Here is a 26,200-nt window from a genome sequence, read left to right on the forward strand (position 1 = left end):
CTGGAGCTACACATGCAGCTCCGGAAGTGGGAATAAGGAGCTGTGCATCATTCTAGGTAGGAGAGATGCATGATGGGCAGGGACAGGCAGAAACCACTAGAGACAAGAGCTGCTGTGGGCTGGCTGGGAGCTCCGGGCCAGGAGGAGCATCTGTAAGAGCAGAGCAGAGCCGCCGAGGGTGGTATGGGTCCTTGGGTGTGCGCACCCTCATGTTACCTGCTTGTTCACCACGCCCCTGGCTCTGAGACATTTCTGGCTGCCTGGTTGCCCTTCCTCAGCCCTGTACTCATGTCTAGCCTCTGCCATCTTGACTCAATGACCCTTGGCATGCCCCACTGAAGTGTCTGCTCTGGCCTTGCCAGCTCCCACCTGGATTGGCACATCAGCCTCCCAAACCCTCCCAAGCTATCCTCTTCCTCCTTATCTATTGTGTGGGCCATGCCAAGAGCCAGGCTGAAGCAGGCAGTGGGGAAAAGAGAAACCAGGTGGGGAGGGGACGCATGTGACTGTGCAGGGAGGACCGCAAGACCCTACATGGAGGCTTCGCCAGTGTTCGGCCAGTGGTCAGCTGAGGCGCTGGCATGGGGCTTGGGCCCCTGGGGTCGGAAATAGGGCAGGATGGTCAACCTGAGGTGAACAGAAAGAGGTTTTGGAACTGAGGTCCTTCCAGTGCAGCCCTGGAGGGTGGAAACAGGAAGGAGAACGGGAGACAGAGCCTGGGAGCAGGGGTGGGGTGGGAAGCCGCCAGGAGCCAAGGGAGGAGGGGGCAAGCCCCAGAGGCTGCAGCTGTCCTGGCCTGGCCATTGCACAGGATGTGCGAATATGTTAGACTGGCTGGCAGATTCAGCGTTGGGGAAACGGACTGCAATAGAAAGTGAGGCTGAGTATCATTACACTAAGTCACCTGCTTGCCATTCGAGGACAGCAGAGTCCAAACGGGAGTTGCAGGAATTGGGCTCTGAATTATCATCACACTCAATCATTTATGTTCCAACCGATTCTGCTGCCTTTAAAAAAAAACTGGCCATAAGAAATATTTATTAAAGACCCAAAAATAAAATAGCAGAATAGGCAATTAGAGAAAGCTGTGAATTCATGATTTCTAAATAACTGGTTTTAAAAAAATAAATTATTGGCCAGGTGCGATGGCTCACGCTTGTAATCCCAGCACTTTGGGAGGCCGAGGCAGGTGGATCATGAGGTCAGGAGTTCGAGACCAGCCTGGCCAACATGGCGAAACCCCGTCTCTACTAAAAATACAAAAATTAGTCAGGTGTGGTGGCATGCACCTGTAGTCCCAGCTACTCGGGAGGCTGAGGCACAGGACTCTCTTGAACCTGGGAGGTGGAGGTTGCAGTGAGCCAAGATCATGCCACTGCACTCCAGCCTGGGTGACAGTCAGACTCCATCTCAAAAAAAAAAAAAAAAAAAAAAAACAACTAACATACGGAAATCAGTAGATTTCATACACTCAAACAATAGCCAGTTAGAGAATATAATGGTAGGCCGAGTGCAGAGGTTCACACCTGTAATTAATTCCAACACTTTGGAAGGCCGAGGTGGGTGGAACATGAGAGGATCGCTTGAGCCCATGAGTTCAAGACCAGCCTGGGCAACGGGCGGGGGGGACTCTGTCTCTACTTTTTTAAAAAAGAGAAAGAGAAAGAGAGAGAGACTCTAATGGTAGAGAAAAACCTCAGTTACAATAGCAACAAAAAAAATTCAAAAGGACAAAAAAAGCAACTTAACAAGAAATGCGCAAAGCCTATTTAGGATAGCTTTAAAATAACCTCCTAAAAGACTCAAAAGTAGGTTTGAACAAATGGAAGACATCCCTCGTCCTTGAATAGGACAACTCAACGTCATAAAAATGTCAGTTCTCCCTAAGATAATTTAAACATTTGACCCATCCACAATAAAAATATCAATATGCTTCTTTATTGGGCTAAAAATGCTGACCCAAGTTCACATGGAAAATCAAGCATGCAAGAATAGCAGGAAAACTTTGAAGAGAAAAAGCTACAAAGGGTCTGACCCTACAAGAATACTCTAAAGACTCTCTGTAATTAAAACAGTGTGTGGCTTGTGCATGAATAGACAGACCAATGGACTAGAATAGTGAGTCCAGAAATAGGCTCAAATACTCCAGGAAACTTAGTGTATGATAAAGGCATCTCAAACCACTGGGGCAAAGATGGACTTCTCTTTTGTTTAAGAGACAGGGTCTCGCTCTGTCATGCAGGCTGGAGTGCAGTGGTGTGATTATGGCTCACTGCAGCCTCGAATCCCTGGGCTCAAGCAATCCTCTTGCCTCGGCCTCCCAAGTAGCTGGAACTACAGGTGCATGCCACCACACCCAGCTCCAAGTAACTCTTGAATGCGATATTTTGGCTGTTTGGACTATACATACTCAGGCAAAATACAAAATAAACAAAAAAACTTCCGATAACAAATATTTAACTCTTGTTAATAGGTTTGTTTTTCACAATGTTATAGGTTACCAATTATAAAACTAGGACTGGCCAAATAAGTAAGTAAATGTATTAAAGATACTGGGAACAAACTGTTTCCCTATTGGAGAAAAGACAAACAAATATGGAAAGGGAGAAGACTTAAATGAAGCCTGTGGTGCTGGACTGAAGTTGGAGATATCAGCGTGAACCCAGGATTTCTACTATAGACAGGTGCAGAAACAAGTGTGTGTGTGTGTGTGTGTGCACGTGTTTCCCAGCTCTAGCTCTGTTCCTTGAGATTTCCTGAAAGCAATGACATCCTAGTGCATTGAGGCCACCAAATGCTCAGGTGTTGGTTTTATCTTTTCTTTTTTTGAGACGGAGTCTTGCTCTGTCGCCCAAGCTGAAGTGCAATGGCACAATCTCGGCTCACTGCAACCTCCAATTCTCAGGTTCAAGTGATTCTCCTGCCTCAGTCTCCAGAGTAGCTGGGATTACAGGTGCCTGACACCACGCCTGGCTAATTTTTGTATTTTCAGTAAAGACAGGGTTTCACCATATTGGTGTCAAACTCCTGACCTCAAGTGATCCGCCTGCCTCGGCCTCCCAAAGTGCTGGGATTATAGGCGTGAGCCACCACACCCAGCCTGGTGTTGGTTTTAAATACCATTATCCATCAAAAGGAACTGGAGCTGCCAGGGCAGGAAAAGTATAATATGAGCCCAGACTGTTTTGCTGGGCCAGAAAGGAAGGAAGTGCTCAAATGATAATGGGGATGAGTCAGAAGGATACAGGAGCCAGTTGGGAGAGGAGAATAGAGACCTGCTGTTTAATGAGTACAGAGTTTCAATTTTGCAAGATGAAAAGAGTTCTGTGGATGGATGCTGGTGATAGAATCACAACAATGCGAATGTATGTAATGTCACTAAACTGGACACTTAAAAATGGTTAAAATGGTACATTTTATGTGTATGTTACTACAATGTTTAAAAAGATTCAGTGTTTAAGAACCGGTTTTTAAAAAAGGACACAGGCCCGGCATGGTGGCTCATGCTTGTAATCTCAGCGCTTTGGGAGGCCGAGGCGGAGCGGAACACGAGGTCAGAAGTTTGAGGCCAGCCTGGCCAACATGGTGAAACCCCGACTCTACTAAAAATACAAAAACTAGCAGGGCATGGTGGCGCGTGCCTGTAGTCCCAGCTACTCAGGAGGCTGAGGCAGGAGAATCGCTTGAACCCGGGAGGCAGAGGTTGTGATGAGCCGAGATCGCACCACTGCACTCCAGCCTCCATCTCAAAAAAAAAAAAAAGAAAAATCAATGGGGGAAAGGAGTAACTGTACAGCTCAGAGACCTGGCAGACACCACCTGCACAAAATGATCAGCCCTGATCTCACCAGTAATGGGAGTCATGGACATCAGATTCCTTCAAGACCTGATGCACTGGCAAGAACACAACCGCATTTCTATGAGAGTCCTGCCAAAAATGCATACGCTGAATCCAATCATGAGGAAATATCAGGCAAACCCACACTGAGGGTAATTCTACCAAAAAAAAAAAAAAAATCACCTATACTCCAAAAATGAAAGCGAGAGAAACTGTCCCAGATCAAAGGAGAACTAAAGAGAAATGACAAGGGAATGCAATTGTCCTAGATGGGCTCCCAGAGGCTTTTAGCAAAGTTTTTTCCTTTCTTTTTCTATAAAGGACATTAGTGGGACAAATGGAGACTGGAAGAAATCTGTAGATAAGCTATGGTATGTAACAGTATTAATTTCCTGACTTTGACCATTGTCCTGTGGTTATGGAGAGAATGTCCTTGTTTTTCAGAAATCACGCTGAAGAGTTTAGGAATGAAAAGTCATTAATTTTGCAGTTTACTTTCATATTTATTTATTTTTAATTTTTATTTTTTTTGAGATGGAGTCTCGCTCTGTCGCCCAGGCTGGAGTACAGTGGTGCAATCTTGGCTCACTGCAACCTCCACCTCCCGGGTTCAAACAATTCTCCTGCCTCAGCCTCCTGAGTAGCTGGGATTACAGGCATGTGCCACCACGCTCGGCTAATTTTTGTATGTTTAGTAGAAATGGGGTTTTATCATGCGGGCCAGGCTGTTCTCGAAGTCCTGACCTCAAGTGATCCGTCGGCCTCAGCCTCCCAAAGTCCTGGGACTACAGGCATGAGCCACCATGCCCAGCCTGTAGTTTACTTTCAAAAACAGTTCAGAAAAGTAACAAAGAAGGTGGGGAGAGAACAAAGGAAGGACTGTGTGAACATTTGGTGCGTCTGGTAAAGGCTCTACGGGATTTTTTACTATAATGTTTGCAACTTTTCTCTAAGTCTAAAATTATTTTCAAAGCGAAATGTTTTGTTGTTATTTTAATACAGTTTTTTCTGATTTAGTTTCAGCTAGGGCTGCTCACTGACCCCACTTTCTTTTTTTTTTTTTTGAGATGGAGCCTCTCTCTGTTGCCCAGGCTGGAGTGCAGTTGCCCGATCTCAGTCACTGCAACCTCCACCTCCCGGGTTAAAGCGATTCTCGTGCTGGAATTACAGGCACCACCAGGCCTGGCTACTTTTTGTATTTTTAGTAGAGACAGGGTTTCACCATATTGGCCAGGCTGGTCTCGAACTCCTGATCTCAAGTGATCCGCCCACCTCAGCCTCCCATAGTGGTGGGATTACAGGCATGAGCCACTGCGCCTGGCTGACCCCACATTCTAAAACAAGGTGAGGTGCTGGACTCTCGAAAGCATTTCTTGCTACTGAAGTGGTTAAGAGCTAGTCACAGAACCCTACGACCACCCCCCGACCCGCACCTCTCCTGCCCCCGGCAGAGATAGGAGAGCTGCCACCAGGAGCAGCAGGAAGGTAGAGGATGCTTTCTCTGGTGGCAGATGTTGGGGTGCTGTCCCATGGGGTGTCTCCCCTCTCCACAGACTGAGTGAGAGGGCTTCAAGGAGGCCATCTGCGGAGCTTCACCCATGTGTCCTGGATTCTGGGGGTCTCAGAGGCTGGGTGGGCCCTTGCCTGGAAAAGCCTGCATCCTGCCAGCTGCTCCTTGCTGGGGTCAGGAGGCACATGTGCTGTGAGTCTTGTCAGGGTGGGGCCTGCCTGCAGGCTTTTCTGGGCCCAGCTGAGAGCTGGCCGAAAGGAGATGGCTTGGAGCTGTCCAGAGGGGGAGTTGGTGCATGAGTGCACAGAGGCTGGAAGCGGGGTTGGGGAGTGGGTGGACGGTGGAACCCAGGAAGCTGATCCTTGGGGAGCATCCCAAGGGGCGAACCAGAGAAGACACTGCCCAGGAAGAGACCTGTAGTAGGAGCTACTCCCAGCAATGGGGGCACCAAAGAACCCTCAAAACAACCTGCCAGAAAACAAGGAGCCAGCTTGAAACATCTGCTCCAGCCACAGCAAAGCCACACCAGAGAACAAAGGACGCCAGGCAAGGAAAACCTTTCCTGCCCTTCCTTCTACCTGCATCCCCACTCCCTCGAGGGAGGAAACAGAGAGGGGATCGAAGGGTAGAAGGAGCTGGAGGAAAGGCTGGGGCCAGAGCGGCACAGAGCACTCCTTGGGCTCCTCCTCTGTAAAGTGAGATCACGGCCACATCTCCCTGTTGGGTTAGGATTAAAAGAGATCATCCACAAAAGTGCTTGGTGCAGTCCCTGGCACACGGAAGTACTCACAAACATCCCTCTGGCAGCAGGGGCAGAGTCCACGGAGCCCAGGGGGACAGACGGTAGGTCCCTGGTTCTGTGCCATCAAGCTGTGGAATTACATGCATTGGAGCCAAGCAGACGTTGAGGCAGGAGAGGGGAGTCCTGGGGAGGGGAGGCTGGTGAGAGGCCAGCTGCCATGGCCTCAGTCCCAAGAGCTGAGCTGCGAAAGGAATCAGCAGTAGCAGACACATAGGCAGGCAGGTGCCCTGGGGCTGCTGTCCAAGACACTCCCCAAGGACCTCAGCAGGCAGGCGCACCCCCTGCTGGTGAAGAGGAGTCTCCAGCCACTCTCCCGCCCAGTCAGGTCAGGCTGGGAGCGCGCTGAGCCCCACCCTGCTGGCTGAAGGGAGCGGAGCCCGGGGCCCAGGTGGTCCAGCAGGGACCCAAGGGGCCAGCATCACTGCCACCCCCACTGCACCTTTGTGCAAATTAGAGAAGGCACCCTTTCCTCCAGACATTCCTGCCCTTCCTTCTACCCGCATCCCCACTCCCACCAGGGAGGAAACAGAGACAGGGTGGACGGTAGAAGGAGCTGGAGGAGAGGCTGGGGCCAGACATTTCCAAACCTGTCACAAGCGCTGAGCTTTAGACTTTCAGAAACGAAGGAGACAGGGACTCTCCCCTGGAAGAGCTCACAGAGAGGGCCTGTAATGTCTGCAGACTCCAGGGTCACCGTCATATCATGAAAGGGCTGTCAAATATTCAGGTCTATGGACCCATATCTAGCCTCTCTGAGAATGATGCTTCCAGCCCAGGACCTAACACATAGTAGATGCTCGGTGATAATGGCTAATATTCACTGTGTGCAATAGCACTAATAAGCATGAATTACATTACAATGTAAATATTGCAAACGGTTTGAAGAGGTTGCATAACTAACTAACAAGGTGTCATGAGTCAGGGTCCCAACCCGGAGTAGAGATTCAAACCCTGGGCCATGGGCCTCTGGAAGCCTGATCTCATGCACCCATAACTCTGGCTGGTCAGGAAACACTCTCTCTGATCGGATATGCCCGTTTCTCTCCTCAAGTGACCTGAAAAGGTGCAGAGGCTCAAAACCAAACACCCCCACATCAAGGATAAGTAACAGAATTGGCCCCAGGCAGTGATAGGATTGGATTTGACATAAAGAACAGAAAATGGCTGATCAGAATGTTCTGATGTGCTCAATCTGGGGAAGAGGAGAACTGAAACCAAAAACCCAGCAGGGATGAATGACGTCTTAGTCATGGAACTGACAGGAGCTGTGAAACAGGCCACTCAGAAGTGAGGCAGAGACTGCTGCTAAGCTGAGAAGGTTCAAAACAGGACTCAGTGATGCACTCAGGTGAGAACTTCAGGATGTATCTTGTGTTCTTTCAGCTCTATCTGGAGCAGAAAAAAAAAAAAAACTCCTGGGCCATTCCAGGTCACAGAGGGGTGGGGGGGGTGACATGAGGAAATGACAGCCAGCCTGCTCTGGAGCTGGGGTCATCTAGGGTGGCCTTTCTCTCTGCCTTTCCCTCCAACCCCAGGAAGGGGGAGTTGGTGGGCTTGGTTCTTCCCTGACCAAAGAGAAATGGATGTTTAAGGGGCAGCCTTTGCATCAGGCACTGATCTTGGGTCCAGGCAATGATAGACAGGGTGGCAGAACTGGCTTCACCAAAGCCAGCGTTCCCTGGTCTTCACACAGGTGGCCTGGCGAGTGCCCTCCACCTGCTAGCTCTTTAAATCCTCACAACAGCTGCAAGAGGTAAGCACTATTACTGTTCTTAATTTAGAAATGGGGAAACTGAGATTCAGAGAGGTTAAATGACTTTCCAAAAGTTACCCAACTGATAAACCACGAAGCCTTGGCTAGCATCCTTGTCTGGGGGCCTGTACCCCTTAATCATACCTCTGTTCTATTTCACTTTCAAGTGGAGTCCAGAGCCATATTAAAAAGCACTGAATGGGACGTGCGTGGTGGCTCATGCCTGTAATCCCCGCACTTTGGGAGGCTGAGGTGGGATGATCGCTTGAGGTCAGGAGTTCAAGACCAATCTGGCCAACACAGCGAGACCCCCATCTTTAAAAAATGATAATAAAAAATAAAAATAAAAAGCACCAAAGCACCTGATCCCTAGTGGTCTTGTGGTTGGGGGGGGGAAAAGAACGAAAAGGAAAAAAAAAAAAAGTACTTGAGGCTGCTCTTCCCAGAAGAAGACATCAGGGGGCGGTGTAACCAGCAGGCATTCGAAATCTGGCCCTCCTCCAGTTTAACCATCACCCTGAAAAGCAGCTAAGGAATGTCTGGAGTTTTATCATTATCCTCTGAATGAGGAAGACATGCAAAAATCTATGCAGAGTGACAGTCCATGACTGCTGATACGGAATTCCATATTTTGTCCAAGCCTCCCAAACCCACCTACCCCAAACCAAAGCCTTCCCTAGGGCAGAGGCCACCTCTGGCAGCTTCACCTCTGTGTTTCAATGTCTGGCTTATATAGTGGGTACCCAGCAAGCCCAGCGATGGCCTGAATGCCAGGCCGATTGTGGGGAGGGGCCAAGCATCCTTTTCAGAGATGGGTGCACCTTTTCCCAACCCAAACATGGCTTCATCCGGACAAAGCCCAGGCACGGGCAGGGATATGGTGGCATCTGTCGGCTCTATTTAAGGGTCCCAGGTCTTGCCACCTGGCTGTTGGCTGTGGCCCTCGCCAGTGAGGTTGTGGCTTCAGATGGGAGCATTTTAGGAGCTTGCTGAGCAGAGCGCTGTGTCCAGGGATAGGTTGGGGTCTCTGTGGAAAGGAGGGGGAGTGAGACTGGCCCAGACAAAGCCTTTCCCTCCACTTTGGGACCAAAGGTGCTGGCCAAGTCCCCGCCTGGCACTCCAGGGCTGTATCTAAAAGGGCAGTGCCTGTGGGACGGCGGAGACCAGCCCTGCCCCGGGCTCAGACAGGCCTGTGTTGGACCAGCTGTGGGACTGCAGTTTTCTCATCTGTAATGTGCAGTCAAGAGCACCTGCCGCAAGGGTGCTGTGGGGTTCCATGGGAGGCTGGAGAGAAGAATGGTTATCAGCTGTGACTTCAGATCCAGCAAGACCAGGCTCTGAGGCCAGCGCAGTTCTCAGTAGCCATTTCCAGCACAACCTAGTAGGGACCTCTGGTCTCTGAGCCATGACCTCACCCTCTGTAAGATGGGGGTGGGAACAAGATGGATCTCATTGGCTTGCTGTGAGGATTACAAGAAAAACACATGGGCGCTACTTGGTCCAGAACAAACCCTCAATAAATGACAGCTGCTGATCCTGCTGTTACAGGATGCCTGGAACACGGTCTGTGGCACATAGCAGATGGTAAACTTGTCTTCGTTGGATACACATGGTACGTGTGGCGTTGCACTTAGGACAGTGTCTGGCACATGGGAAGCATGAAGCAGTGAAATAAAATAATATGGGGCCAGGTGTTCACGTCTGTAATTCCAGCACTTTGGGAGGCCAAGGTTGGCGGATCACTTGAGGTCAGGAGTTACAAACCAGCCTGGCCAATATGGTGAAACCCAATCTCTACTAAAAAATACAAATATATGAATTAGCCAGGCATGGTGGTGGGTGCCTGTAGTCTCAGCTGCTCAGGAGGCTGAGGCAGGAGAATTTCTTGAACCTTGGGCGACAGAGCAAGACTCTGTCTCAAGAAAAAAGTAGGCCGGGCGCAGTGGCTCATGCGTGTAATCCCAACACTTTGGGAGGCCGAGGCAGGTGGATCACCTGAGGTCAGGAGTTTGAGACCAGCCTGGCCAACATGGTGAAGCCCCATCTCTACTAAAAATACAAAAAAAAAAAAATTAGCCAGGTGTGGTGTTGCACATCTGTAATCCCAGCTACCCGTGAGGCTGAGGCAGGAGAATCGCTTGAACCCAGGAGGCGGAGGTTGCAGTGAGCTGAGATCGCACCACTGCACTCCAGCCTGGTTGACAGAGTGAGACTCGGTCTCTAAATAAATAAATAAATAGAAAAAAAATAAAATAACATGCAAATACAGCATGAAGGAAGAAGACTCCATCTCTGCCCTAAAGATATTCCCAGTGTATTTGGGTTTCTGTTCCATTCATCCCCCTCCCAAAGTCAGGCCCAGTGTTTGACAACTGCAATATTGCAGAGTGGGGACAGGGCCTGTCCTCAGGGAGCTCACACTGTAGAGTGAGGGAAACAGACCAGAAAATGGTGCTACTGGAAGTGGGGGTGGTCTCTGGGTAGGTCCCCCACAATGTAAATGTTGGCTCTTACCCTTCCCTCCCCCTTTCTCCCTCCGTGCCCCTGGGCTGTCCCCCACCCCAACTATCTATCTTGGCACCAACGCTAGGTTAAGATTTCCCAAATGCCACACTGATGACACTCCTCCTTTGCTGAAAGACTCGGTGCTGTCCAAGTCCTGCTGTAGCATCCACACGCTTCAGTAGAGAGAGGCAACCCTAGGTGGGCAGCGGCTGGCCCAGGAAGCATGGGGGCTGTTCCTCACCTTCCTGACTTTTTTTTTTTCTTTTTTTTTTTTTGAGACAGGGTTTCACTCTGTCACGCAGGCTGAAGTGCAGTGGTGCGATCATGGCTCACTGCAGCCTCGATCTCCTGGACTCAAGGTATCCTCCCACCCCAGTCTTCCCAGTAGCTAGGACTACAGGCACATGCCACCAAGCCTGGCTAATTTTTTAAAATTTTCTGTACAGATGGGGGTCTTGCTATGTTGTCCAGGGTGGTCTTGAACTCCTAGGCTCAAGAGATCCTCCCACCTCGGCCTCCCAAAGTGCTGGGATTACAGGCATGAGCCACTGCATCTGACACCTTCCCAACTTCTCCTCAGGCGAACTCCTTGTTTCATTCCAACTGGCCCACAGCTGGCCTCTGGAATACCCTCATTCTTCCCCATACAGCTTTGCTCTTTCCTCTTTCCCCTCTCACCCCACCCTCCCCTCTCCCCACCTCCCAAGACCCTCCCTGGGCCCTTTTCTCTGACACTTTGTTGTTGTTGTTGTTAAGACGGAGTTTCGTTCTAGTTGCCCAGGCTGGAGTGCAATGCCGCAATCTCAGCTCACCGCAACCTCTGCCTCCCAGGTTCCAGCAATTCTCCTGCCTCAGCCTCCCAAGTAGCTGGGATTACAGGTGTGCGCCACCACACCCGGCTTTTTTTTTATATTTTTAGTAGAGACAGGGTTTCATCATGTTGGCCAGGCTGGTCTCGAACTTCTGACCTCAGGTGATCCGTCCTCCTTGGCCTCCGAAAGTGCTGAGATTACAGGTGTGAGTAACTGTGCCCGGCCTGGGCTCCCCCTACTCTTGACCCAGATGTAGGTGGTCTTCTAACTGGTCTCTCTTCTAACTGGTGCTTCAAACCACCCTCCCTGCAACCTAAGGGTGATCCACACTGCAAATCTGACCGTGTCACTCCCCTGCCTGCCACCCTTGCGTGAAAGAAGAAGTATCTCCTGCTCTAGTTTTGCTTTAGCTGACAATGGTCAAGCCCTCACTAAGTGCCAGCAGTCCTGCCAGTCTTTCAAGGCCACTTCACATCCCATCTCATTCACCCATTTGTGCATTCAACATAATAAATGCCAGGGACTGTGCTAGGTGTTTTTTTTGTTTTCTTTCTTTCCTCCCTCCCTCCCTTCCTTCCTTCCTTCCTCCCTCCCTCTTTCTTTCCCTCCCTCCCTCCTTCCTTCCCTCTCTCTCTCTCTTTCTTTGACGGAGTCTCACTCTGTCACCCAGGTTGGAGTGCAATGGCACGATCTTGGCTCACTGCAACCTCTACCTCCCGGGTTCAAGTGATTCTCCTGCCTTAGCTTCCTGAGTAGCTGGAACTACAGGCGTGAGCCACCATGCCCGGCTAATTTTTGCATTTTTAGTAGAGAAGGGGTTTCACCATGTTGGCCAGGCTGGTCTCGAACTCCTGACCTTGTGATCTGCCTGCCTCGGCCTCCCAAAATGCTAGGATTACAGGCGTGAGCCACCGGCTGTTTTTTTGTTTTCTATCGTTTTATTTTTTTAAAATAGAGATGGGGGCCAGGCGCGGTGGCTCGCACCTGTAATCCCAGCACTTTGGGAGGCCAAAGTAGGAGGATCACTTGAGCTCAGGAGTTCAAAACCAGCCTGGCCAACGTGGTGAAACCCTATCTCTACTAAAAATACAAAAATTAGCCAGGCGTGGTGGTGCATGCCTGTCATCCCAGCTACTCAGGAGGCTGAGGCATGAGAATTGCTTGAACTCAGAAGGCAGAGGTTGCAGTGAGCCGAGATGGTGCCACTGCACTCCAGTCTGGGTGAGAGAGTGAGACTGTATCTCAAAAAAGAAAAAAAAGAGAGAGAGAGAGAGAGATAGGGGTCTCACTATGCTGTCCAGGCTGGTCTTGAACTCCTGGGCTCAAGCGAGCCTTGGCCTCCCAAAGTGCTGGGATTACAGGTGTGAGCCACCGCACCCAGCCTACACTAGGTGTTTATAGACATTTCATAACTTAATCTTCACAACAATGCTCTGGGGTCACAACTGTTGTAAATCCCATTTGGCAAGAGAGAAAGCCAAAGCTCAGAGAGGAAGTTGCTCAGGACACACCTAGTGAATTTTAAGTAGCAGGATTCCAGTACACCTTTGATCCACTCCCTGCCAAGGAGAAAAGCTTTATGCAGAAAGCAGGGCATTGGGTGGTAACAGGGAAACTTCTCCCAGCACAGGGCCAGGCTGCCCAGTGTTCGGGCCAGCTGCGTGTGACATTGGATCAGTGAGAGGAGCCCCAGACCTCTCCCCCATAGGCCAGGACCAGGACTGAAACCAGTAAGGAGAGGAAGCTAAGGAGACAGCTTCCTCGTCAGCCCTTGTCCCTCCCTGGTCCCGGACCACATGAGGAACTCCTCCCTTCCCCCATCCTGAGGTCCACAGAATGACGGTTCCCCTCCGAGTTAACTGGGGAATAACTCAGAAAGCCACCCGCAGAACCAATCCCTCCTCCTTCTTAGGGAGGACGTGGAAAAACTGAGAACGGCCAAAAGCCAGAATGGAAACTCAGTTCTCCTGACTCGGATCCAGGGCCTGCTCTACTCTTCCTCCTTAGAAGTCCTTCCCAAGGATCCCTGACATTCCATGGTCAGGGAGCAGGAAAGAGGCCTTGGTGGGTACTCACTCACCAGCAATGTGAGTAGGGTGGTCACTTCGCTTCTGTGGCTTCATCTGTAAAATGGGTATAGCCCAAAATACCAGACTCACAGGGCTGCTGAGAGCTTAAATTCATAACACATATACACAAAGTGTCTGGCATACAGGTGCTCAGCCAACCTCAAGTCCAGCTATGTCGTTCTCCAAGAACTCAGGTGAGGGAAAGAACCTACTCCCACCCACCCCGCCCCCACCCCTATACACACAAAGGGCAAATGAAAAAATATGACGAAACACATGCGGGTCAATGCTATGGGGATTCCTGGAGGGGAAAGTTTCTTCCCTTATCAGCTGTTCGATGACGGAGACGGCACAAAGGAAAAACAAGAATGCTCGGACCGATGGGAGGACTGCAGATTTGGGGAAGCCCTCATTCTTTTCCCAGAGGCCGGGAGTTCGACCTTCCCCATACACAGTGATTTGGCCAGAGGGCATCTTCACCACCCCAGACTGCGGGCCTGCGGGGAAGGGCGAAGCGGGGCGGGACCGGGGGCGGGAGCAGCGCGGGGCGGGAGCAGCGCGGGGCGGGACCCTACCCGCGGCCCACGCGGAGCCAGGAGGCGCGGACTACAGCTCCCGGCCTGCCCCGCGTGCGGTCCCCGCCCGCCCCCAGCGCCCGGGAGGAGGATGCAGACGCCGTGGCCGGCGATGAGGATGGAGGCCGGGGAGGCAGCGCCTCCGGCGGGGGCGGGCGGCCGCGCCGCAGGCGGCTGGGGCAAGTGGGTGCGGCTCAACGTGGGGGGCACGGTGTTCCTGACCACCCGGCAGACGCTGTGCCGCGAGCAGAAGTCCTTCCTCAGCCGCCTGTGCCAGGGGGAAGAGCTGCAGTCGGACCGGGTGAGGCCCCCGGGGTGGGCGGCGAGCGGGCGGTGGGTCCTCCGCTCGCCCGACGCGGGGCTTTCGGGCCTGGCTCGCCCGCCAGGCTGGGGAACCGGCCGGGTTCATTTCCGAGGAACTGGAGGCGGGAAGAAGCGGCAGGAGGAGGGGAGGGGGAGGTGGGTCTGGTAGTGAGGGATGTACCCATTGCCGTGGCAACAGGACAACGCAGGCCGCGGCCATTAGAAGCTCTCCAGCCGCCCTGAATCGGGGCCTCTCCTTCTCCTTTGGGGCTGTGGACAGGGAGAGACCTGGGACCTTTCCTCCCTCCCAAAGGGGACTCCTGCTCTGGGGAAGGAGTCGACGAGGCTACTTCTCCCGCTCTTTGGGATGTGGGTGGCGGAGGGGTGCAGGGAGCTAGCTGGATGGAGGAGCCCTGGGGCGCCTTCTGAGCGGGCTGAATCTAGAAGGAGCGTTGGCCCAGCGGGCACTATTTCTGAGCACCCACCCTGACTCTGCTGCACACTGCCTGCCGCGACCTTGAGTCGGACCCTTCCCTGCACTGCGCTCAGCCTCCTTCCTCATCTGTAACACGAAGGGCTGGTCTGAAGATGACCTCTAAGGTCTCCTGTCCCCCATCCGTGACCCTCCGATGCTGTGGCCTTTGGCAAGTCGCCTCACCTCTCAATGTCTCCGATCTCTCTGTAGAGTCGCATGGAAGCCCACCCTGCCTCCCTGCCCGCCCGAGTGTCCAGTGAGATAGTGACTCCTTTGGAAACTTGTAAACATCCCCTGAAAGCCTAGGGACCTGGGGGCGACAGTGGGGCTGGCTTCAGGGGACAGCCTCTAAGAGGGACATTCTTCGAGCCCTGTGCTGGGCCAGTTGCCACTCAGACATCCTCTCACCGGATGCTCACAGCAAACCCTGATTAGGGGGAGAGGAGTGAGTTTCAAAGAGGCCAAATTATTAGCCTAAGGTCACACATTCAGGAAAAGTCAGAAGCAGGGCTTGAACTCAGGTCCATCTGACCCCAGTGCCTTTTTGCTACTTTGTGCCTGCTCCATCCAGGGAAGAGCTCTCCCTCCACTCTCCTTCCCTCCCTGTGCGTGTGCGGGGTTGGCTGGGGAGAAGCCTCACTCTTCTCTCACCGAGCATCCCTCACCTCCATAGGATGAGACCGGGGCCTACCTCATTGACCGTGACCCCACCTACTTCGGGCCCATCCTGAACTTCCTCCGGCATGGCAAGCTGGTGCTGGACAAGGACATGGCTGAGGAGGGTGAGTTGGTCCAGGGGGCTGGCCTGGGGCCCACATCCTAGCCTGGCCTTATGCAGTCTGCCAGGGCCCTCTGTGGAGGCCCCAAGCCATTTGGACAACCAGGACGGCCATCTGCCTGCTTGGTTGTTTCCTGCCTCTTCCCAATGGGACGGGGCTGATTCCCAAGCATCTGCCTGTGCTGAGCCTGGGGCTCTGCCAAGCGGACGGGCTCAAGCTTTCCCTGGGTACTGTCAGGGAGGTGAAGAGACACATGTGCAGGGGATAGAGGAAGTCAGCGAGGCCCTGTGGCCTCTGCTGTGGGCTGTGATGCCCTTTCTCTCTGGCCTCCTAGGAAGCCAGGTGTGGACGATCACATCCGGAGGCTGGGGTGACAGGAATGCAGTGTTGACAGGCATGGGGAGAGCTCTGTCTCTCTTTCTCTGGCTGATCCAGTATCTCAAATTCTGCCTGGTGAGGGCTTGTAAGTGGGTGGAGCGGGTGACTGTTCACTAAGTCTGGCAGCCTGTGCGGCACAGTGCTGGCTGTGGGTGGAGGCAGGGGAGGGGGGAGTCTGCTTCCCAGTGGGGCTTTGGTTATCCCCAGGCCTAGGTGGCTGAGGCCCTGGATATGCCCATATCTGGGCCTAACAAACAGTGGGGAGGCCATGTCTGGGAGAACGACCTGTTAGCAGAGCCGCAGCCAGGGGCAAGGACTACAGTCAGTGCCAAGTTAACTCTTCTTTGGGACACAGGGTGTGGCTCTGGGTCAGCTGATCCAGCCAGACCAGCTTGAATATGTCACTTCTCCTCACTGCGTCTCCACTGGTATCTATTAAATGGGGGCAGTGATCTGCCTTCTGGAGGGAGATGTCATAAATCCTGCACCTGTGTGTGCCTTCCTGCTCTGGGCCATGGTCTGCCCTCCCTGAGCCCTATGGGACACAGTGGTCTGGAGGCCCAGCAACTCTCTAATAGGTCAGGGCCACAACACCAGAGTCCACTGTAGGTGCCTGGCCCTGCAGAGCCCCACAGCTTGCCTGTTAATCCCTAGGGGAGCACAGATACCATGGGCGTGGCCTAGGCTCAGGAACAGGCCCCATCGGGAGGGAAGTAAACACCCCAGCTGCGTCGCAGCCAGCACCTGTTTACACGCCCTGCATTCTCAAAGCCCTGCTATTCCTACACCGTCAGACAGCGCTGTCTGGGGGCTAGAGGATCAGACAGGGTTATCTGGGGGCTAGGGGATCACACAGGGCTATCCGGGGGCTAGGGGATCACACAGGGCTATCCGGGGGCTAGGGGATCACACAGGGCTAGGGCTCATCCAGGGAATAGGGGATCTGAGAGGAGACTTACTAGCTGTGTGACACTGAGAAAGTGACCTAACCCCTCTGTGTCTGCATGCCCCCATCTGTGAAATGGGGGACCATAGCACCCACCTCACTGAGCTGTCATGAGGATAAAAGGAGTTAATAGTGCAACATGGAGCTCAGTGCCTGGCCGGAGGATGTGGGATGCAGTGCTAGCTGTCTGTCACCTGCAGGGCTCCGCCCAGGACACTGGGGATAATTCTCATAATCAGGCAGCTGCACTCCCTGACCTCCTGCTCTGTGTTTGGTCCTTTGTGGGCACCGGGGACAGAGGGCAGATCAGAAATGTGAGCCCCATCTTAGCCATTTCAGGCTGCAATCATGAAGTAACATAGATTGGGTGGCTTATGAAAATCAGAAATTTATTTCTCTTGGTCCTAGAGGCTAGAAACCCGAGATCGGGGCACTGTGGCAGGTTCTGGTGAGGACTTTCTTCTGGATTGCAGACTGCTGACTTCTCGTTGTGTCCTCACATGGCAGAAAGAGAGGGAGCTAGCCCCCACCTGCCCCTTCTCGAGAGCTTGTTTGGAGGTTCTAGCAGGGGAGCGCAGCTACTCACATACCCTTGACCAAAGTCCAGTCCTCCTCTATCGGGGGTGGTCGCCCCCTTCGATGGAGCTCACAGCTTCGGGAGGGACATACCTGGAGCAGTGAGGGAGGAAGGGGACACGCATCTAGCCAGCCAGATCAGCTAAATCAACCCTGGTGATCAGTGGAGTGACAGATGTCCCCGCCAGATCGCCCTCACATCCAATTAGCCTTTCTTATAAGAAGACTGATCCCACCCTGGGGACTCTACCCCCATGATCTCATTACCTCCCCTCCTAATCCCATCACAGTTTTCAGCAGGTGGATTTTTGGGGAACACACACATTCCGCTCATAATGAGCTCTGTCCCCAGGGAGCCCAGAGGCCAGTCAAGGAAAGGGCCCAAAGGTCCCCTGCCTTCTGGGAGCCTAGGGGAGTCGAAACAGCTGCAAGCTCATCGCTTCACTGGTGGGCTGACTTCTTCATCTCCCAGATTAACTTAACTGTAAGATGGGGACAGTAATTCCTGCTCTCCTCATATCCCTGGACTTGTGATGAGCTCGTGCGGGGTGTTGCAAACCGTAAGGTGAGGCAGTTGGGGGAATGCATGGACACAAGGGTATGTGCTTACAGTGGGGAGACATGGGCTCTGGAGTCTGCGGCGCTTGAGTTCCCTCTGGCACTTACCAGCTGTGTGACCTTGGACAAGCTGCTTCTCTTTGGGAGCCTCAGTTTTCCCAGTTGTTCAATGCAGATGATGAAAGTACCTCCTTCTAGTTCTGAGAATTCAAAAATGTAATGCACCTGGCACTTAGAATGTGCTTAATAAATAGGAGCACATAATCAGGGGTCAGGCAAGGCCCTGCTCATGGTGACATTCTGGGGATCAGTCCCAATGACCCTGCTGTCTCTTGATAGCCCTAAAGCTGCCCCAGACGGTGGCCTGGCAGGTACCCCTGGGTCACTGCACTCAGCATGGCAGAGCTGTGTGGCAGCCTCTCAGCCCCTTCCACAGGAAGTGTGGGATCCAAGGAAAGAAATGCTCCCTCTTACTTGACCCCTGAACTCACAGACGCTCAGCTCACCCTCAGGGCGGGTGATCAGAGCGCGAGGTGGGTTTCGGGGTGGAGGGAACAAGAGGAGAATGGGGCATGGAGGCAGAAGGAGTGACCTGGGATCTGTTCTGTCTGTGCCAGGGGTCCTGGAGGAAGCCGAGTTCTACAACATCGGCCCGCTGATCCGCATCATCAAAGACCGGATGGAAGAGAAGGACTACACGGTCACCCAGGTCGGGAGCAGGGGCAGCACACACGGCCAGGGCAGGGGCCAGTGGGGAGAGAGAGGCTGAGAGACGGGGCGGGAAGCAGAGGAGGTTGGGAGAGACAGGACCAGTGTTTGTCATGGGGAGGCCGAGCTGGCCTGTAAGGAGAGGCATGGTTGGGCTGACAGGCTGCCCAGCACGGCCCCAGACTCGGAGACGGACACTGGGGTTCAGTCCCTGTCTCAGCCCCATTTGCTGTGTGTTGGGCCAGGCTCGCCCTCTCTGGACCTTGATTTTCTCTTATGGGATAGAGAGGGGTGGGAATGGCACACCCATCCCTTCCTCATAGGCAGAAGGGGGTCAGTGTGGAGGTACAGGGTGCCCTGCAGAGGGCAATGCAGGATTAGCAAATTGTGCATTTTGTGGCATCAGATGGTCGCCTGGTGGGCTCGGCACAGACTGTTGGGGCTGGCGTTTGTGACCTTGGAGCCCGGGCCTCCCTGGCCAGTCTGCAGGAGGAGGGAAAGAGATTTTCCGCCTACTCTGGGGGATGTGTGAGGGTTGGGGGACAGGTAGTGAGGAACCATTTCTCAGGCCCAGGGGATTAAAGAGGGGAGGCTCCGTGTCTCCTTGAGGGCCTGACTCCTTGAGGGTGACCCAGAATGTTCCCTAAGCCCCACCCATGTTCTTTCTTGAATTACCCGTGTTCCGGTTCTGTCTCCTTCACCCTTGAGCTGGGTGACCTTGGGCAAGTAACTGGACCTCTCTGAGCCTCAATGGAAAGTCCCGTAATGCCTGGGATTCTTGGAAGGATTAAGTGCGATGGTGCCTGGTGAATGCCTGGTGAGGAGCAGGTGCTCAGAGCATGGCTGCCTCCCCCCAACCACCTCTTCTTTCTCTCCCTCTCTTCTTCTTTGGGTATGTTGCGGGGGTGGTGGCAGCAGGTGCTCATGCCCCTCCTGGGGTGCCTGGTGCTCCCACAGGTGCCCTCTATGTGACCCTTCTGCCTACAGGTCCCACCCAAGCACGTGTACCGCGTGCTGCAGTGCCAGGAGGAGGAGCTCACGCAAATGGTCTCCACCATGTCTGATGGCTGGCGCTTCGAGCAGGTGCGCTGGGGACAGGGGCGTGCCACCAGGACAACCCTGGGACCTCCTAGCCTCTGACCAAGCAGGCCCCTCCCTTCCTGCAGCCCCAGCCTTGGGTTCCCCACCACAGTCTCCCCCACCCCAGGGTTCTTCTGAAATCAAACTAAACAAGGTTAGGAGAGACCACACTTGGTGGCAGGTTGACCGAGAGAGAGGATAGGAGCCCCAGTGGCCACAGGACAGCACGGGGTGTCCTTGTTGGTGGGAGTCCTCACAGCAACTGGGTGGTGATGAGTGAGTGGCATGAGTGAGTCTGTGGCCCCCGAAGGACAGCTCAGGTGCAAGGAGACCAGATCCACATAGGTGAGTGGAGTCCACGTTGAGTCAGTACCTCTTAGAACTCAGAGTCAGCATCATGCGATCATAGCAGTTCCTGACACAGTTTTCAGGGTCTCCGCAGGGGACATGCCCAGTGGCCAGCATTGCAACATGTAGGGGAGCCCAAAGCAGTGCCTTCCCGTGAGGTCTTTATGGTGAACGGTGGTTCCTCCCAGTCCAGATGCAGTCTACCCATCGGGAGATCCTTATCCCGAGGGACTTTATCCCTAGTCATACAGCTGACCTCCCACCTCTCAGGTTTCCAGAGGAGCAGAGCCAGAAAGTGAGCCCAGGGTCAAAAGTGCCTTTAGAGAAGGAGAGGGGGTTGGCTAGCCTTTCTCCACGCCCACCCACACGTTCCCTGGCACATGGAGACTGCAAGGCAGAAGGTCGGAGCCCCCAGGATGGCCTGGAGGGATGGAAGAATGGGCCTAGTGCAGAGCCAGAGGCCTGGCTTCACCTCTAGGCCTTGCCACAGACATGCCTGCCACCTTGGGCAAGTTACATCTCCTGTGCGGGCCCCAGTTCCCTCATCGGTGAAGTGGGCTAACAGTACCTCCTCTGTAGGACTCTTGTGAGATTAGAAGGGCCATCAGTAAAGCTTACAGCCCTCCGTAGGACTCCCTATGTTGGCATTAGTGTCATGCAAATCATTAGAAATCCATATTGAAGTCTGCAACACTCAGAGAGGACTTGGGATCCCCGATGCCATTCCCTGCTCCACCCCTTCCTAGCTGTGAGGCCTTCAGCAGGCCTGAGATTCTCTTCAGGGTCCCTGAGAGCTGAATGAGACTCATCACCTGGAAGAACTTTCTTATTTCTTAGCCAGAAGGGCTCTGTGGGCGTGGTTATTCTAGGGACCCTGGAACAAGGGCAGGGCCACTCTGAGAGCCTCTGGGTGTCTTTGGCAATTGCACAGGCTCTCAGAGGCTGAGCAAGCAGGCCAGGGACCATTGGTCGTTTGCCCTTTGGTCTCAGGAGTGGGCCACCTGTCCCACTTCTGCTTCCAGGAGTGAAGGGAATATTCTGTGGGGCTCCACCTTGCCAATGCCACCCTGCAACCTTGTCCTGGGGCTGTGTCAGCCACATCTGGAATGGGGGACAGCCGCCCTTTAGAGGCCTCCGCCTGCATTTAGAAAAGGGCCCCCTGGCTCTGGGGCTAGGCTGGAGGTGGTGGTGGGGACGGCGGTAATGCTGCCACCCTCCACCAGGGATCGGGCCAGCCAAGCCAGGCGGAGGGGCTGGTCCTGGGGCACAGACCACAGGCACAGGTTGCAAGGGGGAAGACTCCACCTTCCTGCCCAGAGGTGCCCTCTACAAACCCAGGAGTGGGCCCGACAAGCCGCAAGATTAGGACCTGAGCTGGTATCTTGATTTGAGTGCCGAGGTCTGTCGTATCCTGCCCCACGGCCCCCAACACTAACCTGCATTTTTCTCCCCATACTCCGCCCCTCTAGCTGGTGAACATCGGCTCCTCCTACAACTATGGCAGTGAGGACCAGGCAGAGTTCCTGTGTGTGGTGTCCAAGGAGCTCCACAGCACCCCAAACGGGCTGAGCTCAGAGTCCAGCCGCAAAACCAAGGTGAGCCCACCCGCCTCAGCCTGTGTCTGGAGAAGGCTCCTGTCTCCCTCCACACTCCCCGCCTGTCCCGCCCCTGCGCCTGCACCATCCCTCCACCTCTCTCCCGCCACCGCCCATGCACAACCCCATGCTCACAGCCACCGCCATCCATCCCATGCCACCTGCCGTTACCCGGGCCCAGGCTGGGAGCAGTGAAATGAGAGCATCCCCAGGGTGCAGCCGGCGTGGAGTCAGAGGCTACATGAAGGGGGCCACTTAGTGGCCACCGGGCACTGTGGCATGGACTAGGGGTCAGGGCACAGTGTGGCACTCTCTGTGTGACTTAGGACAGGGCTTGTCCCCTCCCAGCACCTTTGCTGCACTCTCTGAAGTGAGAGGGGAGGATCACATACTCTTTGTAGTGCCTTGGGGTCTGGAACTTCTGGGATCCCAAATGGCCGTTTATTCCCCAGGGACAGGTGCATGTCCCCAGCTGGCCTGAGCCAGGATGAGGAAGCCACCGCTGTAAATCCTGCCCCTTTCCCAGGCCCCCTCCTTGGCTGCTCTGCAGGATGGGGGCAGCCTGGTGGCCGCCAGTCCTGTGTGTCCGCCTGGCCTGTTGAGGCAGCCTCCTGAGAGCGCCCTGGCAGCATCCACTGTACCACTGTGGGGAGAGGGCTGAGCGGGGGTGCTGCCATCCTGGACCCAGTGCTGTGGGAAGTCCCAAGGGCCTTCGCAGAGCCACAGAGCAGGCGTGAACCAGGCTGGGAAGAAGGCAGGCTGCTCCTCCTGGGGCCCACCCCTGCACAGTGGAGGCTTACCTCTGGCTTCCTGTCTGTCTGTCTGCCTCCCTGTCCTGCTGTGATGCACCCTGCCTGCCCACCCACCCCCATCACTGCCAGGGCTGACGCTGCCCTGCAAGGGTGCAGAGCGAGACTGCTCCTTCTGCCTCTTTGGGCCAAAGCCCCTGGACCTGGGGTGTCAGAGACTGGCTGGCATCCCAGATCTGGGTGGTGTCTGCCCTGGGGCTTCCTTGGCCACATTTCTACTGAGGAGCAGTCTTTCCAAACAAGGCCTTCCCAGGCACTCCTCAGGGATACCCCAGTCCCACACCCTCCCTGTTCTGCTTCATCCCCTCCCTCCAGCCTCGCTCTATGTAACAGCAGCCAGGCTGACCCCGGAGCATGCCCACAGCACCCCATCCTCAGCTGCTTTCCCCAGGCCCTCCCCAAGCTGCCCAGGCGACCGGAGAAGATGCCCCCAGCTTCTGTGGCTGGAGCCCTCCCCTCTCCTGAGGTCCCTTTCACCTTGCCTGAGACTGGGTCTTTGGGGATAGCCAGCAGGCCCTGGCCCCTCTGTTAGCGTCTCCACTCTTTCTTCCCTGGGTCCGCCGGCTGGTTCACAGAGCACGGAGGAGCAGCTGGAGGAGCAGCAGCAGCAGGAGGAGGAGGTGGAGGAGGTGGAGGTGGAACAGGTGCAGGTGGAGGCAGATGCACAGGAGAAAGGTGCAGCCAACCCCCAGGAGGATGATTGCTAAGCAAAGCCGGAGCCTCCCGCCCACTCCTTGCTGGAGCCAGCTGCAGAACCGGGGGCCCCGGGGCTGCTGGGGGGGCACCAGGGTTAGCTCAGCCACTTGCCTGGCGCCTCACCCGCATAACCATCCCTTCTCTCACTTTCTCTTTGCAGCCCAGTCATCTCAGGATCCCGCTAACCTTTTCTCCCTCCCACCACTGCCTCCTCCTCCGCTTCCCGCTGGAGGTCCTGCCTCATCTTCATCCACCTCTTCTTCCTCCTGGATCTCATCTGCACCCTGCCTCTTCCCTCTCTGCCCCTGTCCGGGTTTTCTCTCTGCCTGCTCACGCCTCCATCCCGGGTCTGCCCTGGTCCCAGCCTCCCGTGCCCTCCACCCAGGCCCCCTGGCCCTGCATCCCAGAGCGTCCTGCCTGCCGCCTCCTGCGCCCCTTCTGGTACCTCCTGCCTCCCAGCCTGGGGAGGAGGGGCGCAGCTGCACCTCCTCTGTGCCCACTAACCCTGCCGGGCACCTCTGAGGCTGGGCCCTGGCTGCAGGCCCTGCCCCCCCTCCTCTCCTCCCGGCCTCCTCCTCACGTTTCCTCCTTGCAGGTTCCCGTCCGCACCCTCTCAGACCTGAGGCTGAGCTTGCAGTGAGGGCTTCTCCTCGGCCCCTCGCCCGCCCCCAGAGCTGCCATCCCTGGTTTGTAGCTTGGCGGTGCTGGAGGGAGGGGTGGAGCGAGGAGGGTGCTCATCTCTTGATCCTTGGACTTGAGCTGAGCTTTCGGCTGATTATCTCCACCCACCAAAGTTTCTCATCCGACCTTGGCCTTGGGGGTGAGGCTCTGAGAGGAGAAGAAAGTTAGGGAGTGGGAACTTTCCTACCAGCCCATCAGCACCAGAGCCAGGCTGGTGGGGAGGGAGGGACCGCTGAAGCCAGAGGCCCTGGCCGAGTCCCTGCACATCCAGGAGCTCCTGTGTCACTGCCTTGTGGCATCCCCTATTTCTGTGGGGATGGGGAGGACAGGCCACTTTTGGATACCCTTGGCCTATGAAGTGTCAGCCAGAGTGGCTTAAGGATTGCAGAGTGGCGGAAAAAGCCCTGGCCATGTGCCCACAAGCCCCCTACCCCACTCTTTTCTGCCTGCTCTGTGACCTTGGGCAAGTCACTGTCCCTCTCTGGGCCACAATTGCCTCTAAAATGGGGACAGACACCTGCTCCCTGTGGCTCCTTTCGCCTGGGGCATCAGTGCCTCTCCCAGCCCTGAGCAACCCCCATCCCACCCCCTTCAGAGTCTTGGCAGAATCTGGCCTCTGTAGGTGGCTGCCACCGAGCCCAAGACGGGGCATGGGGCTCCTGGATGGGTTAGTTGGGGAGCCCTTGCTGCTCCCCCCAACTCAGTTCTGAATCCACCTTCTTTGGGCCTCAGCCCCACCCCCTCCTCCAGAAGGAAGCCTGTGACTCAACTGCCTCTCTCTCTCTCCCTCTCCCCCACCCGTCAATCTCCTCTCTGCCCCCTTGCCCTGCATCACCCCCTCCTTACCGGCCCCACCTCCGCCCCTCCCATCCTCCTGCCCTTCCCCTCTTCTTTTTCTAGCTGTTACAAGCCAGAGGCACCCGGATGTGAGGCCCCAGATCACCTCCAGGGACTTGGGGTTCCCATCTGAAATCCTTTATTTTTGTACCATGGGGTGGGCCCCGGGCCTGAGAAGGAAGAAGCGCCCTCTCCCCGGCCTCCTCTGTCTGCACCCGTGGGGCTGTGACTTACTCCTGCCTCCAGGGGCAGGGCGGGGGCCCCCTGGGACCTCTTAAGGCCCAAGGTGGGCCCCAGGACCTCTGGGCAGAGTGGACTGCTCATGGCAGATGTGTGGCAATGTCTGGCTGTGTCTCTCCGGCACCCGCGTCCCCTCTCCCGGGCTCCCCTGCTGCATGGTGGATGTGCTCCTTCCTGGCCCGGTCACATTGCCTCCTTGAGCCTTAGTCCAGGGGGTCACTCCTCCCACCCCACCTACCTCACAGGGTTGTTGTGAGGGTGCACAGAGGAGCAAAGTCCCTGAAGGCCCTCAGGCAGTATATAGGGGCCGCCCACCTTCAGCTGCCCTGGGATGGGAAGGACCCAGCCCGACCCCTGGGTGTAACACTGTGTTTGCAAATGGAGATTCAGGTATTGGGGATGCAGGTTGTGGGGAGCTGGCCTGGCAGAGTAGGGGTAGTTGGCTTGGCCTTCTCTTTGGTGATCCCACCCCCAGCCATTTGCATTGCTGGCCCAGCGCCTGGCCTGGGGGGCAGGGAGAGGCAGCAGAAGGGGCTGGGCAGGGGCGGTGGAGGACTCAGGAACTGCCCGGGGAGAGTGGGTATGGCGGCTGAGCCAGGGGCCCTCCTGTGTTTGACTTCCCGGGATGGGTCCTTGCTTCTCAGCTGTGTCCAACCCCACCATGTAATAAAACCCAAAGGAACAGCCCAGCCTGGCTGTTGCCCTCTTTCTCTGGGCCACTTTTGGGGACGGGGCTAAACTAAAGGTGTGGTAGACTGGTCCAAAGGAATGCGGCTTTGTCCCAAAAGCCCAGGGACGCTGCCCTGTTGTCATTTTCCTGTGTGTGTTGCAGGGAGGGCTTGGGGAACTGGCTGTATCCTTTGCCCTGGGGCCGGATACCAGAGCACCTGCCCTACCTGGCCGGGAGCCAGAAAACAGAACTCTAGGGAGAGCCCTGGGCTGCCTCTGCCACATCCTAAACCTCTCAGGGCGCCCCCTCCACTTCTACTCTGACACCTGGGCCACCCCCATCCCTCCCTATTGCTGCCACCCCTCTGCCCAAAATCCTAGGAAATATAAACACCCTGCCCTCTTCCTTCTCTGACCCTGCTGGACCCAGCCCAGACCCCAGACCCTCCACCCACCCTGGCCAGTTCCTTCAACTCCTCAGTCCTCCCCGCTGCTCGAGGAAATCCTGCCGGGCAGTGAGCCCCTAAGGCGCAGGCCTTCCACAGGCTGGGGCGGGGGCACCCTCTTGCCAGCTCAAGCCTGAAGGGCCTCGCCACTTCCCCTGAGGACACTCCACTCCAAAGCTGAACTCATTTTTAGGGTCCAACTATCCTTGCAA

General features: G+C 55.1%; 1 protein-coding gene across 10 annotated transcripts; it reads left to right on the forward strand.

The window, feature by feature from the left end:
* Positions 1-13,905: 13,905 nt before the first annotated feature.
* On the forward strand, positions 13,906-25,562 carry KCTD17 (potassium channel tetramerization domain containing 17). Of its 10 annotated transcripts, none has more exons than XM_063603247.1 (9): positions 13,907-14,165; positions 15,316-15,424; positions 18,497-18,588; positions 19,575-19,670; positions 21,485-21,610; positions 22,995-23,094; positions 23,276-23,347; positions 23,711-23,935; positions 24,697-25,562. In XM_063603247.1, exons 1-9 carry the CDS (start codon positions 13,956-13,958, stop codon positions 24,909-24,911), a joined length of 1,245 nt encoding a protein of 414 aa, XP_063459317.1. In that variant the 5' UTR covers positions 13,907-13,955; the 3' UTR covers positions 24,912-25,562. The 10 variants fall into 10 exon arrangements, 9 of the variants coding, with proteins under 9 accessions (XP_008973272.3, XP_063459317.1, XP_008973273.1 ...); XM_008975025.6 differs by having other exon boundaries at positions 23,276-23,556; positions 23,711-23,801; positions 24,697-24,836; XM_003821551.5 differs by having other exon boundaries at positions 13,910-14,165; positions 23,711-23,801.
* The last annotated feature ends 638 nt before the right edge of the window (positions 25,563-26,200 follow it).

This window comes from Pan paniscus, chromosome 23 (genome assembly GCF_029289425.2).
Source record: "Pan paniscus chromosome 23, NHGRI_mPanPan1-v2.0_pri, whole genome shotgun sequence".
NCBI classification, from domain to species: Eukaryota; Metazoa; Chordata; class Mammalia; order Primates; family Hominidae; genus Pan; species Pan paniscus.